Source organism: Scomber japonicus, chromosome 3 (assembly GCF_027409825.1).
Source record: "Scomber japonicus isolate fScoJap1 chromosome 3, fScoJap1.pri, whole genome shotgun sequence".
In the NCBI taxonomy this organism is placed as follows: Eukaryota; Metazoa; Chordata; class Actinopteri; order Scombriformes; family Scombridae; genus Scomber; species Scomber japonicus.
In genome coordinates this window covers 8,083,922-8,100,549 of record NC_070580.1, presented here as the reverse complement: position 1 = coordinate 8,100,549, position 16,628 = coordinate 8,083,922, and the positions used below count along the sequence as shown (strand labels likewise).

Genomic DNA, 16,628 nt, shown 5'->3' with positions numbered 1-16,628 from the left:
GGATGTGCACAATATATTCTCCTGTATTGCCCATGCAGTTTAACATTGTTGACTAACCAAAGGACGTGCAGCATCTGTCATAGCAGCAGTGTTCCTGGACGTAGCACTAACTGCCATCTAAAATGATGCACTCGTAATGTGTTTCGGTAATCATGCCCACTGTCCATGAAGGGCATTTTCTTGGTTTGACGTGCATGTCAGATGGCCTCATATGTCAAGGTCTCTTCTACTAGTACCGCCCCTGATCTCTTCAGGCCATTTTAACAGTGACAGGATGAACATTGACCTCTGTCATTCCACGGGGGTGAGCAGCCTGCGGTGAGTCTACCCGTGCCAGGCCAGCTGAGCCATGCTGCTAGGCAGACTCCATGGCCCTTTGCCCCCGGGCCTGCATCCGCGCACACCTCCAAACTAGCCCAGCTGTCCCCACTTCATTATGTGCTGATTAGAAGTAGATTACTCTGCGAGGTGGGTTTGATCATCTAATCCACTGCACTGTTTAAAGAGGCAACTGTATCTCATTGAAAACTGGGCACCTTTTTTTCTTTTTTCAGCCAATTTGAACCTTGTCACACGACCTTAGAGCTCCACAATTTCAACTTTTTGATACACTGAGGTTGTCATGATTTTAAAAGCTGTTCCCTAGCTTATTAAAAATTTCATTAAGGTTGAGATCTGCTTGATGACAGTATTAGCCAGACCTCAGCTGTAGCACATGAAATTGAAGTGCATGTCTGCCTAACCTGATGCTCGCATCTCTAGATGCACTCACCTGTTCTTCCTCAGGAGGAGCAATTATGTCAAGATGAATGGTGGTGGTGGTGGTGAAGGAGGGGGGTGGTGCATCCCCAGATGGCCTCCAAGCCAAGCCCTTGCTAATTGGCAATGTTAAGGATGCAGAGCAGGTTCAAGAGAGAGTGTACTCCTCCCCTGTCTCTATCCGCTGCCCCAACATCTTTGTTTGCCTTTGTTTTGCTTTGTCAACTCTTGCCTTTTGATATGCATGTTTTATATATTTATGTTTTATTCATGCCTGTTTGGAGCAACATCAGTCAAGATCACCTAGCTCTTGTCTGTAAGCACAAGAAGTGTTCGCCACTTGCTCGTGCTCGTGTGGACCGGGGGTTGCCATTTTCAAAGCTAATTTCGTGACGCTGCCTCTCTCAGCTCATGCAACCCAAAAGAAATGAATGATTTATGCGACTGTCACTCCGAGGGTGCAGAACAACCGCGACTGTACATCCCACACCATTCTTTCAGTTTTCCGACAGCTTGTAGGGTGTTTTAATGAGACGACGATGCTAATTGAGTGGCTGGAAAAGAACACTGATGAGACGGTTCCTGGCACAGGCAGGGTAGGAGAGGAGAGGCTGAGCTGCAGGGGGTTTACTGCCTGAATCCCAAAGGGCACATACAAGGACCTGCTTTACTAAGACAGTGACGCTAAAGATGAGAACTTTAATTAAAATGTTCTTTTATTACAATCATGTCAGTGTTTATTAAATTTCAGGATCCCGCCGCGATCCAGGCCTTTATCTGTGAAATCAGTGCATGTGTGTGACTATTAAGGTGCATTACACACGCCAAATGAAAGTTTGCCTGATTATCTGATTATCAGATAGACCACAAGCTGCTATTAGATAGAAGACATATTTTTGTTTCAGGCAGGCTTTGACCTCCACTGGTACTCTATAGGCTGGGTAAATCATTAAGGAGCTCTGCCTGCAACCATAAAAATTGGAGGTACTGTGTTTCAGTATCAGTATTGATCCTGCTATAGATAAGGAGAGACACTTTGTATTATATGAATATCATCAATGCCTGCTAGAAATGTATGATTCGGCAGCACACGTGGAGACTGATCTCTCAAGAAATATGACAGCATCAACAAATCCAGAGTAATGATACTTGTTGGCAGATATAGATATTATGGAAACACTGTGACGTTGTTACAGAGCAGAGGTCACTAAAAGGTGGACCACGATCTGGATCCGGACCCAGACACCGTCCTATCCAGACCCGGACCTGTAACTGATGAAATATTCAGTATTCTTACATTTTGTCAGAGTGTTTCTATTTTGCTATTTTAAGTAAAGCGGCCCTCAGAAACTCACAGACCACTGTGCATAGCCAATCTTTTCATGTGACGCTAATCAGCCAATCAAATCTATGCATTCGGACATGGCGAGAGACTTGACCATCAGTGAGACACACACACACACACACACACACTAACACACACACACACACACAAAGAGAAAAGAGTTAATATGTGTTGAGAAGTTTTGATATAAAGTTACTAGATGTGAAATTAAGTTTATGGTTTAAGTTTAAGTTTAAAAGTAAAAACTAAGCACTTTATTTAAGAAACACAATCAAAAGCTTTCTATAATGCATTTTATTTTAAAATGCCATCTTTATTTGATATAAGAAAAGAAAATGTATTCATCTTCTTTTTTATTATTTTATTATTTGAATCCCACAAGCTCAATACTAATAAAAAATTCTACTGTATTTATTTGACAGTCTACAATCTAGCCACTAGACACAGATGCTGATGGAACTACAATGCTACTTCAAGCTACTGAAAAATAACAAAGACATTATGATGTTTCATAATTCACTTAAGGAAATTTTCACAAACTGGACCTCAGTGAATTTTAATTTAATAGAATACCCCTGCTATAGAGTGACCAGTCCACAGAGGACGGTTGAGATACTTGGATGGGTCAACAAAACACTACCTACAAACAGTTAATGTTGGCATCTTATTTTTCCTTGTTTCCTTTTCTGACCATAACCACTCCCTTTCCTGAACCATTACCAAATAGTTATTCTTTTAACTGAAATCAGGAAAGTCCTCCTTTTTTCCCTTTTCTATCTTATCCTAAGCCTATCAGCAGGGTGCGAACCACAGGGGAGCCAGGTTGAGCTTGGCTCCCCATAATAAGACGTGAGCTCCCCTGAAGATATGATTTGTGATTTTTTTTTTGGTAGGAGGGGGGGGGGGGGGGGGGGGGGGGGGTTCTCTAAAATACTGATAATATGCTCTTTTGGCCATGCATTTCTATTTTTCTGCATTCTCATTATCATGAATCATGCGTAAAATGAGTCCATTATGGATGTATGATTCACGCAAAAGGGCTATTCATCACTAAATCACTTTAATAAGAATACTGGCATGCATGCTATTTTTGCCATCACCATCGAAGTGTGGCGGTGCTATATCATAAACTAAATGATGTCAGTCCGTCTGTCAGCACCCCCCATCCTGCCCTCTTGGAAAAATGTGAGCTCCCTCGAAAGGCATAATATAGTTGGAATGCTGGCCTAACCAAGTCATTTCTGTGTCTACACCTAACCAAACCTTTAACCATAGTGGAGGAACGGTGGTTTCATACCACACATACTGTGCTCCAAAATGAAGAGCAGCATTTCAGATGAACACATTATTTTCTCAGTTGGTATTCTCACACTCTTTGATGAATTCTGCCTTGTTTGTGATTTACTCAGACCGGAAGCACAGTTTCATACCTGCAGGAATACCTAGCTTAGCCACCAAAACATAACCCAAAGTTGAATTTAGTTGGATTTTTCCAGCAAGACTTGGTGTAAAAATCAATGAAGATGCACTGCTATGGCTCATGGTACCATCACTTGTAAGATCATTCCAGGGTTTTATTTTATGAACAATGATAATGATTGTAACAGTTATGAAGGTACAGACAAAAGATAGAACATCCATTCAGAACATGTGTCATTCTGGAGGGACAGTTCCAAACAATGGCTTTTTTTAATCTTTTAATTTGGAGGAGTTGTTGTGGAGGTGAGGTCTATTCTTTGTTGTCTTGTCAAGCATTGCTGCCTGGATGCTACGCAAGTGTTACATCATCCATGCTAAGACTTGTATATCCATTTGTCACTTCCCTGGAGAATTCAGTCACCCCAGTGAGGGCTGTGACTGCATGTCTGTCTGAGTGGAAAACACATCAGCCCAATTATGCTGTTCAAGTGCAACATGAGTAGTAGTAGTAGAGGGCAATGAAATAAGAAAATCTCATTCACCTTTTCAAAATCTTGTTTGTGCTCCCTCACTTTCCAAATATAGTTATTATTTTTAATTGCAAAAAATGAGCTTCATATGCTATTATTTGGCCAGCTCAGATTCTGGCTGAGAATATAAATTGAGCTGCTGGTTGTGAGTCTCATACTCCAAATTGTCACAGATTGGACGGCACATAGAGACATGGACAATAGTAGACAAAGACAGCCTGCCTGGAGTCTGCTGTGGACATATGCTGTGGATGCTGACGTGTTCCAGACATACAGACTTGAAAAAGTATTCACTGAATGAGCAAGCAGCCATTCATAAAAATGAAATGCCAACAACAGCAGTTGAACTTGACGTATTTCATTGGAGAGGAGATGGAAAGAAAGAAAGAAAATGTGAGTTGGTGGACTAGAAGGCTATCAGTGATTCAGGGTAATCATATTTTCTCTCTAGACCTGTTGATGCTAGGCTAACCGTGACTGAGCCAACATCTTGTTGGCAACATTGTATCAATTGACTCTGCTTTCATATCAGAGATCAGATCATGGAAGACAGTGAGGGTTAGGCAGGGAGAAGCACCACGTTACAGGTATATTATATATGCTGCACAAATGGGTTAGGAGATATGTTCAAAACGTATGCTTAGCTGTCACATAGGCTATTGTTAATGATTTCTCAGGAAAAATGATTTATTGATAATGCCATATTAATGTACCATAAATCTGTCAGAAATAAAATATGTCAAAGATATACAGGTCCATGACATGATGCAACCCAGTGTCAATTGGTGTAACCAGTATTTTTTCATAAAAATGTGATTATTTTTTTATCTTTTGCAACACAACACTGTGTTTTGTAACAAATGTTATATCATCTGTCACAAATGATTAAGAATAAATGGTGATATGTCCTGCTCAATATTGACAAAATGCTTTAAATTTTAAATTTAGAAATACTCCAAAATGTTTTCTTTTCATTTGATGTAAGCAATTATTAGTAAGTACACTTAAATAACTTGTAGGTGGATACAACATTTAATTTATATCATTCTTTTGTGGTTATACCATTTGACATTTTCAGGAGCATTCAGTCTTACTTTTGATTTAAAAAAATGGTGCAAATGTCATTTCAAATGATATAAAACCAACAAAAATACAAACCTGCTATTACTTTTAAAACTATTTTGTAAAGATATTTTTGAATTGCTCATCTTGCCAACCCTTATTTGTCACTGACCCGTATACATATATCCATAATTGAGTAACTCTGCATGTGAAGTTGAGTAAAGTTATGTGTAAAACAATACAGCTTTTTCATATGCATATTTAGTACAATTTTGGAAGAATTTAGCATGATGACCATTGGTATATTGGTTACCAAGCATATGCAGAAACACAGGAAATTGGATTAAATTGCAAGTTTTGTTCTAGGGAAAGAACCCCAGACCTCCTCTGTTATTATGTCCTCACTACTTCTCACACTAGTTACACCCTTGTTTATTCCTATCTCAGCAAACCTCTTCATGTAAGGTATGCCGGTGCAGAGTGTTTACCTATAGCGTTTGATTGGCTCAGTGTTTGCACTGCAGACTGTGCAGTAAGGCTTTAAAATGGCCACATTAGAGTGCCATGCTGTTCACTAACCATGCACAATAAATTTACAGCATGCCTAATAGTGTTGGCAGAAGAGCAGTAGTGGTGGGCAAAACAAACAAAGTCTGTTTAGAGGCAGTCATTTTGCAGTGTTGTACGTTCCAAAGCACAAACAGTGCTTACAGGGATTATACAGGAAACTGCGAGTCAGGAGTTTCCCCTGGTTGTATTACTGTAGGAATAATATACTTTTTCATCTTTTTTTTCCTCTTCTAACGCTAAATGCATAATTCAGAAAATAAAGTTCTAATAAAAATGTGCAAATAAAAGACTCATTTTTCTTCTAGGTCAAACCACTTCACACGCAGCAACCACACCAAATACTGTTTACACTCAGACTCACTGACCACTATTTCTGTTCCATTCCTGCGAAACGAGCCGTAGCAAACAATAAAAAAACACATCCAGCCGGCTACTTCACATTTCACACACTATAATGAACCTCATCTCAGTGGGTGTTCTATTGTGGCTCCAAACAGGTCAGTCTCAGAGCATAAAAACAGTTCAGGACGGCCAAAATCAGAAGCGTTTTTCAGGCCATTAATCTTCCACTTTTACGGCTAGCTTAAGCGAGAGAGCAAAGTATGTCCAAAAATACCTCGCTTCCAGCTCTTAGAAGATGGGTGCTGATACCATCTGAGTGGCTGTTTGATTGTGGCATTGTTGGATGACATTAAAACCTGCGAGCCCCTCAGTGGATTAGTTTCAAAGACCCAGTACACACAAGGCTCCAGCAGCGAGCGATGGAGTGGGGGCCCTCTGAATGCAAGGCCATATTTGTGCCATGGATTCAGTGATAGAAAATACATTTCACCAGAACAACACCATGAGTATATTCTTCTAGAAGTCTTTAAAATATGTTAAAGGTCGTGACAAGAGTCATTTAGTATATTCCCTATGCTGATCATGTATTTTCCATAACTCGTTAGTATTCATTTCCCTACAGTTGCATATCATTTCTGTGTATAACGTGTTCCTGGCTGATAAATGTTGAAGCCAACCCTAACCCTGTGCATTAAATTCTAATTAAGCTATATAATTCCATTTCTGCTGTTGTAAGGGTGGTGTCATTTTCTAAACAGGCAATCAGTTTCAGGTGCAGAATTCTCAATTGAGTTTAACCAGCTTCAACCTAATCAGTCACAACCATTTTTTTTACTTAATTAGACTTTGTTAAATTGTTCGTCTGTAACAAACCAGCTATTTATGCTCATAGAAGTGCAGAGATGACCGTGTTTCTTCACCTAATCATAGTCACTCACACACAGTACAATTAAAAACAAAATGACTGCAGTGTGGTATTTGCTGTGGTTCTGCACACACAGTTCGGTTTCTCCAACTTTTCCTCAAACTTAACCCAAATGACCCAGTTATCATATACTGTGTAAGTGAAGAAACTTTTAGGGAACCATTATTTCTTAAGCGTTGGCCCAGGAAAAGACTTCATTTCATGCTGAAATTTTTATGAAAGCAAATATGTCAGTAAAAAGTGTACGGAGTGTTAAAACTAAAGTTTAAAAAGGTCTATGATCTTGTAAGATGAGTAGCACCAGTAAATATTTAGTACCAAAATAAATACATAAGTCGACTGCAATACATTTAAATGAGAGAAAGACTGCTCAGACTGTCACGGAGAAAAGTGAGGACTGTAAAGATCAAAGCTTTCTCTAATGTCTGTACATATTTTTCATCTCGTTTAAGATTTTAGAAATCTTTGAATGCCGGGGTAATGGAGGAAACAGCCAATTTCTGAGTGCCGGGGGTATTCCCTGTGGCAGTAACCTGGTGCTTTGGGCTGACATGTTTCTCCCACAGACTCGAATGCAGATGAATTGTAACCGTCAGAGGAGATACAGCCTGTCGCAGGTGTGTGAGGTCTACTGGGAAGCCTGGTGTAAAGGTACCTGAGTGTTAGAGAAACATAGGGTTAGGATTTTAATGGTGACCCACTTCCTTCTGTTCAGCTTGGCTGCAGTACACGAGGACATGCTAAACAGTCTCATCTGAACTGCATAAGAAGAAAGTTCCCAGCAGTGTGTGTTCAGACAACTGAGACAAAGCTGAGGTCAGCCTCATACATACTACACTGTGTATAAGGGATGTAAAGCATGCATACATTACCATTTTCGAGTCAGTATAGCTTGCCTTAAACATCACAGCACTTTTTCTCAGAGTCTTAACCCAATCAAATCCAAACACATGCTACTACAATCAACTAAAGTACTTTAAAGTAGTGGCTGGACATCCCATAAATCTTTTTTTTTTAAAATATATATATATCTAATTTTGGGGGTTAGGGAGGGGATACAGAATATAACAACAGAGATTCAATAATACACAATCTGTTTAAGCTTTCTCAAGACAGGATCTAATAAAGAACCAGGGACCCTCAGATACATCAGGAATAACAACATTAACATCATGAAGGGTTAGATCAGCTTGTTCCATTGATTGCAAGTCCTTAAGGACATAGGACATCCCATAAATCTGTTTAGAGATCAAATAAAATATAACTTCATCATAAATCCAATACATTATACCTTATTCATTACATTATAAGTACAAGTAATCTAGATGATTGTTGGCCAAAATGTTAACAAATGGGTTCTTAATAATTCAGAGATATAATACTACATGTAGCGAGGTTAATCTTCAATAACTTTTTTGTCAGTTTTTAATAGATTTGTCCTTTTTTTTTAAAAACTTTTTTAATCAGATGTTGAAGATAACCTGATGAGCAGAAGTCAACAGCGTATCAAAAGTGCTTGTACAATAATTGCCAAGACAGGTTTCTCATTTTCTTCACTGACACACCAAACCAACTTTTCATCTTAGCCTCTCACATTCTAGATACAACCTAATCTATTATTAAATTGAACATGCAGTGTGGCTAAATTACCTATTATTATCTTAAAAAGAAAAATTGTTGTATTTCCCATTCTTAAAATGTATTCCATTCCCACTATTCATTACTGACCGGGCCATTAAAAATGAACTGTTATTTCTTTGTTATGAAGATGAGATTCTAAAAAAGATGCTTTATTATAATGTCACATTAGGTATTATGGTATTTTGTGCATTTTGTTAGCGGCTAGACTTGTACATATAATAAATAATAAGTATAAATGTCAGTAGAAAGTGAAGCAGTTCAGACTGTAAAAGCTGCACTAATTTCAGTCATAAATCCAAATACAGATAAGAATCCAGATATTTTGGTGAAATAAACAGATAGATATTGAGTTCACATAAGTATGCAGTCAGCACTCCACTGCTGTTTTCCCATGACGAATTACATGCCACCATATGAGCAAAAGTGGGCATAATGCCTGTGTAAAGACCGGATTAAGATAAATATGCCTCATAATCGAAAAACTGCACATGTTAAAAGATATATATTGCCTTTGCTAATGTTTATTTAGCACACAGTATATTTGATTTGACACATAACCGAGCTGGCCACATCTACGCAGATGATTTTACAGATATTGGCCCTGCGGTCCTACTGGAAATAGCTCTGATGATATATGAGTAATAAAGATATTAATCTTCACTGAATATAAAATTGACTGATGTAGAATTTCTGTCACTTTATCAAACGACATAAAGCATTGTTGTTGATTGTGATAGGTGTGAGCTAATGGAGTATCTGTAGCCATTTGTTACCACAGCTGGATAATCTGCCTTTTTTTTTTTTTTTTTTTTTTTGCACCTCAGTCCCCGATTCTACCTCTTTTGAGTTTTTAGAGTGTGAGTTTAGATAATACAGAGAAACACGCCACATTCTCTGCCATTTGCTACCTTTTATATGAGGTTAAGATATCCTTGTAATTTTAGCTGCTAGTGGATACGAACAAAGTCTGTTAAGTGCATTGCGGTTGGAAAGCTCTTGACTCACGCTACAATTGTAGTCAAAAAACAGCTATCGAATGAGACCGTACTCGCTATTGTGGGACAGTCAGTATTATCTTTTGCTACAAATGGTGCAGTGTTGACTGTCTGCAGTGAACAGACAGTCAATTCATTTTTTTGAGGTTACAGCAAGCATAGTCGGCTGTTTGAATCCAAAATATTGAAAAGTTGTTTGCCAGATAAGACTTGTCGTGTCCTTGAAAGACCTCAGTAATTACTACTGGATGATGAGAGAACAACTAGCACATGCCCAAAATAATTAGAAACCAAAAGATGAGCAAGCATGTTCCTGTATTGTTGTTTAAATCCTCTTTTGGAGGGAAGTTGGTTGATGACTGAGTGGCAGTTCTGTGGAAAAGTAAGCAGCACTCTGCTCACACTACATAGAACAGTTGTGCTCATAAAAATGCATTAAAAAATCAGTTTAAATTACAAAATGCATTATGTGATCAGTTTCCCAGTCACCAATACTGTATGTAATTGTATCTCTGATAGCAACAATGCCTTAATGTACATTTTCTGAGGTTTCATTCCTTGGTGTTTATGAGAGAAACTTCTCTCTCCTAACATCACTCTCCAGACTTCTGCAGATTGCGTGTTTGTCAGAGGTAATGCATTTAAACTGTGCTCAGTTTTGCATAAAAAAAGAATAACTTAACCCACTAAACTTAGCATGAAATTTGAATGCTTCTGGGGGATTGGAAACATACTGTGGTGATGTAAAAAATGTGAGGTGTGCAAGGAGACATTTCCTTAAATTAGATTGCCTATTGCACAGATCTTTGAATTATGCATTACCCTATGCCTATACAGCTATGTATAGCTCTGTCACTTCTTTCTCAACACAATGATGGTGTTTCCTGTTGCTTAAAAATGTTCTGTGGTTTGAAGACGAAATGAACTGTTGCGATCACTACTGTGGAGGAGGGAAGTAGTTGTGATGTCACAAATGCTCATACAATTCAAGGTGCGTTCACACTTTTGATGGTACTGTATGCACATGCCTTAAACTGAGATTTAAAATGAGCACATATGAATGTAGGTACAGTTGGAACCTATAGGGCATACCTATGGAACAGTAGGGCTGTAATCAACCAATGAAAACCTTGGTCATCTGAAACACTACCTACTCTTCAACCAGTCAATTGGTTGATTTGGGGAAAAAAACGATGTTCACTTAATCTACTAACCAAGCCAAGTTAGCTAATACCAGACTAATGCCTTCTAACTACGCTAACAACGTGTAGTAGATAGTATGCTACATTTTTAGTGGGTGATATTAACTGTTGGCAAAAACAAAAGCCTGAGACTACATCATATGAAGTTGTTTTGAGCAGTAAACTAGTAGAAGAAGGAATATAATGTTATCTCGAGGCTGTACAAGCATGAACAAGGCCTCCATCTCTTCTTGGCCAACCACTGTGTATCTCTTTTTCTTTGTTTCATTATATGGTGGGTGGCAACCAGTGTTAAGGTGTATTACCTCCACCTACCATGTTGGAGTGTGAACTAGTTATGTACCCCCACAAACAAGCACAGTGCTATCTTCTCACTAAACTTTCAAGGGTTAGAAGCTTCTATTGTCCTGCCAAGGAGAATTTAGCCAGAAAAGAGCATATCAGCCAACCAATCTACCAGGAGACTACAGCCCAAGAAAACAGCCTTCAAGTGAAGTAGCAATAACACGCTTTTGAGTAGAAGGCTTGTGACTTAAAAGGTTTATAGATCTAAGGCATAAAAATATGAGGAGCTTTGTAGCGCCTCTGATATCCATCAATAGAGAAGCATAATATATCATGGAGCTTGTTGGTATCTGGCTATCTGTAATTGCTTAAAAATACATGGTATCCAGAAACTGATCAACTTCTCTTAATCTCTGAAGATGGCAAATATGTGCATTTCCCACATAACCAATAATCTACTTGCCATTTACAGATGTTGTTGGAATTATTTATTTATAACTGTGGATAATCAAAAAGTTTGTACTTGAATGTAATCATAGGTTGTGCTGAATCATCCCACATCATTTCTCTATGTGGAAAGTGGTTATGCCAAATGGATGTTTTGGCCCGATGGAGGTGATAAGTAAAAGGTTTTTACTCCCAAGAGGAACTTAAAAATCAACCGCAAATTTCATAGAAATATTACCATTCAATGTGGAGAAAGCTTGTCAAGGACCAATGGGTTTGTCAATAAAATGTCTGACCTGACAGCGGTGCTATATGAAGGGTCAAAAGGGGCAAAAAAAATCATTAGGAATTAATCTAAATTCATCAGGACAATAGTTGTAGAGATATTGTGCTTGGGGCCAAAGTGTCAAAATTCAATGTTTTTCAGTGTATGTGTCATAATTACAGTGTTACAGCAGGTTAATATCAGTTGTGGGAATTAGTTAGTGGCTCTAATGGTATTCAGTATTGGCTAAAATGGAAATTACAGCATTATTTTGCTGAAGAACACTCACTAAAGCTGCAGTGGGAGATCTCAAAGGCCTCCCGAAACACTCCCTGCAACCTCCAGCCTGTGCTCCAGCCTGCGCATGCAGTGCTGTAGTATCTTTGACATGGTGCATCATATGTTTCAGGATACCAATTATTCTCTACCCATCATAACAAGTTTTAAAATTGTATGTTACAAGCTGTTGAATAAGTCCTCCACCACCTCTGGTCAAGAAAGGCTTCATGATGGGATTCTCTGCACCACTTGAACAAGCACGGAAACTTAATAAGGAAGTTGAAAGGGCCACAGAAAAAAAAGACTTCCTGATGATATATTAATTTCATAATCTGGCTTTTTGTGAATACTCTAGAGATCATTAACCAAGCTCTAATATTCAGAGCAATCAGTTCACATCTTCTACTGTAGGTTGAAAACTAATCTGTACCTTACCACGCCTGATTTACTAATTTCACTGTAATTGCATACATTTCACACTCACATTGTGTCTCATGTCTTTCATTTTCCAACACTCCTTTTATAAGCTCATTCTATTGCCACAAGATGAATCTGCTTAATATTGGTTGCTTTTGATTTCACGGATCTAGGAGAAGGTTTCTAAACCTATTAGCAGGTTGCAAGATAATTACGAAGTAGGACAAAAATGTACTTATAATATTTAAATTAACTGTCAAATTTAGATTATTCTGTGGTTGCTGCTTAAATATTCTAAAAGGGTTCTCATCCCTGAAGTCTGCTTTGATAGTTAATCAAATTTAAAAAAGAAAAAACTGTGCATGAAAAATTGTATTTCAGTACCTTGTTCTTTGCTCTAACGGGTCATGGATCAAAACATTGGCAAAGTAGTTGGGTCATATATAGCAGTTCCGTGACCGTAGAGAGCGAAGGTTCGTTTCTCACTGGATTTGTCATCTATAAAGGTTAAAGAATAAAATTAGCCGGGGTGCCCCTCACAAAAATGTGGGGAAATTTTGTGAGACCCCTATATTCAAAATGGCTGCCGTCGGCCAAGCTGAAAAATTAACTTTTTAATGGTTTTGCCCACACTGCTGCACAATACATGGTTTCTGGGACTATTTGGTCTCATTTTATAATGGGTTGGTGTATGTATCTACCTATTATGGACAGTCACAATGCTCTAAATGTAGCTACACTACACACCTGTTACACCGGATAAAAGCAAGTACACAAAATATGGAATGGATATCAAATGAAGTACTCAATTGGTATTGGTATCACTTTAAGGGTACTGATATCGTAATTCTTTAAATGATACCCAGCCCTATAGCACCATCATCAGACATAAAGGGAATTTTGTCCAATACTTTGATTCACGATGAAAAGAGGCTGCCCTAAAACTAATCCCATCATCCACAGCTGTACTATGTGATTAGATATTTAGCAATGTTAACAAAACTAAGATGGCAAACATTATACCTGCCCAGCATCCAAATGTTAGCTTTATTTTGCTTTGAGCATGTGTGTATGTAGACATTAGCTTTTATAGCATCCACAAAACTGTCAAATCTGCTATTCACTTTGACAGTTTCAAGCAGTCATGTGTCTAGATTTCTAAAGGCAAAATATGATTTTCAAAACAACCTTTCTTTCGTCTCTTTTCAGACTTTGGAATGATTAAGTGGAATCCAGCAGCTTAGGCAAATTCACATTCAGAAGGAGAACTTACTGATATCAGATAACAATGTATCTGACTGATTCTGACTGTCTCAGTTTTAAAGAATGAGAACAATTACGGTGTGATAAAGAAGTGAGTGTTAGGTCTGTTATTTTTCCTTGTCCTCTAAGCTTCGGTGATACTTTGCAGAGCCACACACAAGAAGCACACTGTGCTAATGGCCACCTTAATGGAGTAACTGAGACTTCTGTTGTGTCATTTACAACAAAGAGCCCTAACTACATGATACCAACTGATTAAACCTCTGCATGGACACATAATCCTAACCTCGCTGGGCAAATAAATAAATAAGGGAGCAAATAAAAGCAAGTTGACAAAGGCAAATGAAGGCATTTTTCCAGACAATTGTTCAACATAAATCAGGCTCTGTATCCTATTACCACCTAAATTGCTGTTGAAGACACGTTCCGCGTCAAATCGTTCTTCCCCACGCCGCGGTGTCGTGACAGGCAGCTCAAATTGATATGTTTTGTCTGCTTGTGGTTTTGCCCTTCTAAACACTTAAAGCAGCATAAACCTGCTTCTGCTGCTGACTAATTGACTGTTTTACCAACAGGCTGGTGTCTCCGTTTAAAGTCAGCTGTGTTGTCTTTCCTTATTGTCTTACAGAGAGCAGTGTCCTGCAGAGTCCTGCCTTCACCAAGCAGCCTGGCAGCATTGTGTATCCTGTGGAGACTTTGGAGAAGAACAGGGAGGTGGTGTTCAGCTGTGAAGCCCAGGGAAGCCCGCCTCCAATGTACCGGTGAGTGTGTGACTGCAGCGCTTCATCTGTCCTCCTCTGCACATTATTCCTTCCCGTCAATGCCGCAGGCTTTTTTTTTTTTTTTTTACCACCGATAATCCAAACATCTTTCAATTCATGACAACCTGTCACTGGCAAATGTCTCCATCTGGTTTTCAACAATCCCTATTTGCACATAAGAGGGAACTTCAATACCTATAAATCCTGCAACCTGATAAAGCACGCTCGTGTCATTTCCAGCTCAACTAATCTGTGATGCTCTATATCAAAAGACTGATTGGTCATCTCCTGTGGACACAAACTTGCTCACACCATTAACCCTTAGCTTGACTAACATGATAAAAGACACACATCCTCAGAGCTATCACTCAGTCAGAATATATGAAACAGGACCAAACAGATAGACATGAAGCCAAGACTACCAATCAAATGTTGCTATTTATAACGACATATTCCTCCACCAATGAGCTCCAACTATGATTTGTGATATGAACTGTGTTTTTGGACAACAATAGCAGGCACAACCATACACTGTGTGAAAAGTTATTTTTAGTCCATTCCACACATAGTGCGTGGTGCATAAATAGCACACCAGATGTGTATTAATCCACAGCTGAAAGTAGTCCTCAACACTTTAGAGACAAGATTATAGTAAAGAGTATACTGTATATCTGTGATCAGATTCTAAAGATTTACTGGGTCAGTTGACAAATAAGGGTTGGCAAGATGAGCACTTCAAAAATATCTTATAAAATTGTCTAAAAAGCAGCATCAGATTTATTTTTGTTGGTTTTATGTCAATTGAAATGACATTTGCACTATTTTTCACCAAAAGTAAGACTGAATCCTCCTGCGATGTCAAATGGTGTAACCACAAAAGAATTATAAATATTAAATATTTTATCCACCTACAGTCTATTTAAGTGTACTTATACAATTAATTACTTAATTTTAAAAAAATGAAATGGTTCCTGATTGACATGATTTGAACACCTTTAAATTTGACTAAACCTCATGGACACAAAAAAACGTCATTGACTTCAGAAAGAATGACTGAGGAGAGCCAAACATTATTTTGGTGAGGTGTCTAATCAACACTTTCCTTTAGAGCATGGGGACACAGTTAAAAAACCTGAACAATGTGTAATTGTGAAAACTTTTTACTTTCAAAATGTTTAAAAATACTGTCAAAGGGTTCACAGTCTTTAATCAGAGTAATTCTCTATAGCGTAATAAGAATAAGTGATAAGTAATTACAGAATTATGGATTTGTAGTTTTCTCATGCAGCAGAAAGTCACTCACAGCGGTGGTAACTAAAAAATGTGACATATCAACCGTGCGACACGGGACCACATATTGTTCTTTTGATCTTAGTTTAATTCATACGCTCTACACGACACTTCTGTTCTAAAACTAGAAACCAGCAAGTTTCTAATCTGACAAAGCCTGAAGCTGCCCCACTGACAGTGAATTAGACTCCATGGACTCAAAATGTGCTCTGCTGTGTATCATTGTAGCCGTAACGCAGAGAAAGGGTCCACCACGTCCTGTAATAACACGCTGGGTATTGTCATTGTGTCGTGAGATTCAGTCTTCCATTCATCCAGAATGAAACCGCACTAGGATTTGCGTCTTGATGCAGCAACAAGAGTCTTGGCTCTGTTGTTTCTAGATTTAGAAAAGACTTGTTCATCCTTACAAATCAACCCTGAGCTGATCAGGATCATGGGAATGTATTACATGAATTCTATTTTGCGGTGGATTTTCCCAGCAAGCCCCCTGCTGGAAACATGTCTTTCCTCTATCTGTAACCTAGGAATACACGTTAAGCTCTGCCTGCAACCGACTCAAACGTCTTTTCCTTGCCGCAGAGTTCAAAGAGCAGCTGTTTTCGTTCCCCTCACTCTCTTTATTTCCTCCTCACATGGACCATTAGTCTATTGAAAGACTGTTGTGTTGTGTTGCAGCATCTCCGCCTAGTAAAAGTTCAAATCAATCATGTTTGCTCACTGAAATTGCTGGGGTGAGATTTGGAGGGATTGGTACATTTAATACTTGGTTGAGCCATCTTAGAGGATGACCTAATCAGCTGTGTGCTGTCGAGGTCGCTGCGCGTTCCC

General features: G+C 38.6%; 1 protein-coding gene across 1 annotated transcript in view; it reads left to right on the top strand.

The window, feature by feature from the left end:
- Positions 1-1,298: 1,298 nt before the first annotated feature.
- Positions 1,299-16,628, top strand: part of cntn4 (contactin 4) — a 124,645-nt gene continuing 109,315 nt past the window's right edge. Inside the window, exons 1-4 of the mRNA XM_053315477.1 lie at positions 1,299-1,355; positions 7,405-7,603; positions 13,801-13,837; positions 14,322-14,507. Of these exons, the coding sequence (XP_053171452.1) occupies positions 1,299-1,355; positions 7,405-7,603; positions 13,801-13,837; positions 14,322-14,507 (479 nt within the window). The remainder of the gene's footprint in view (positions 1,356-7,404; positions 7,604-13,800; positions 13,838-14,321; positions 14,508-16,628) is intronic.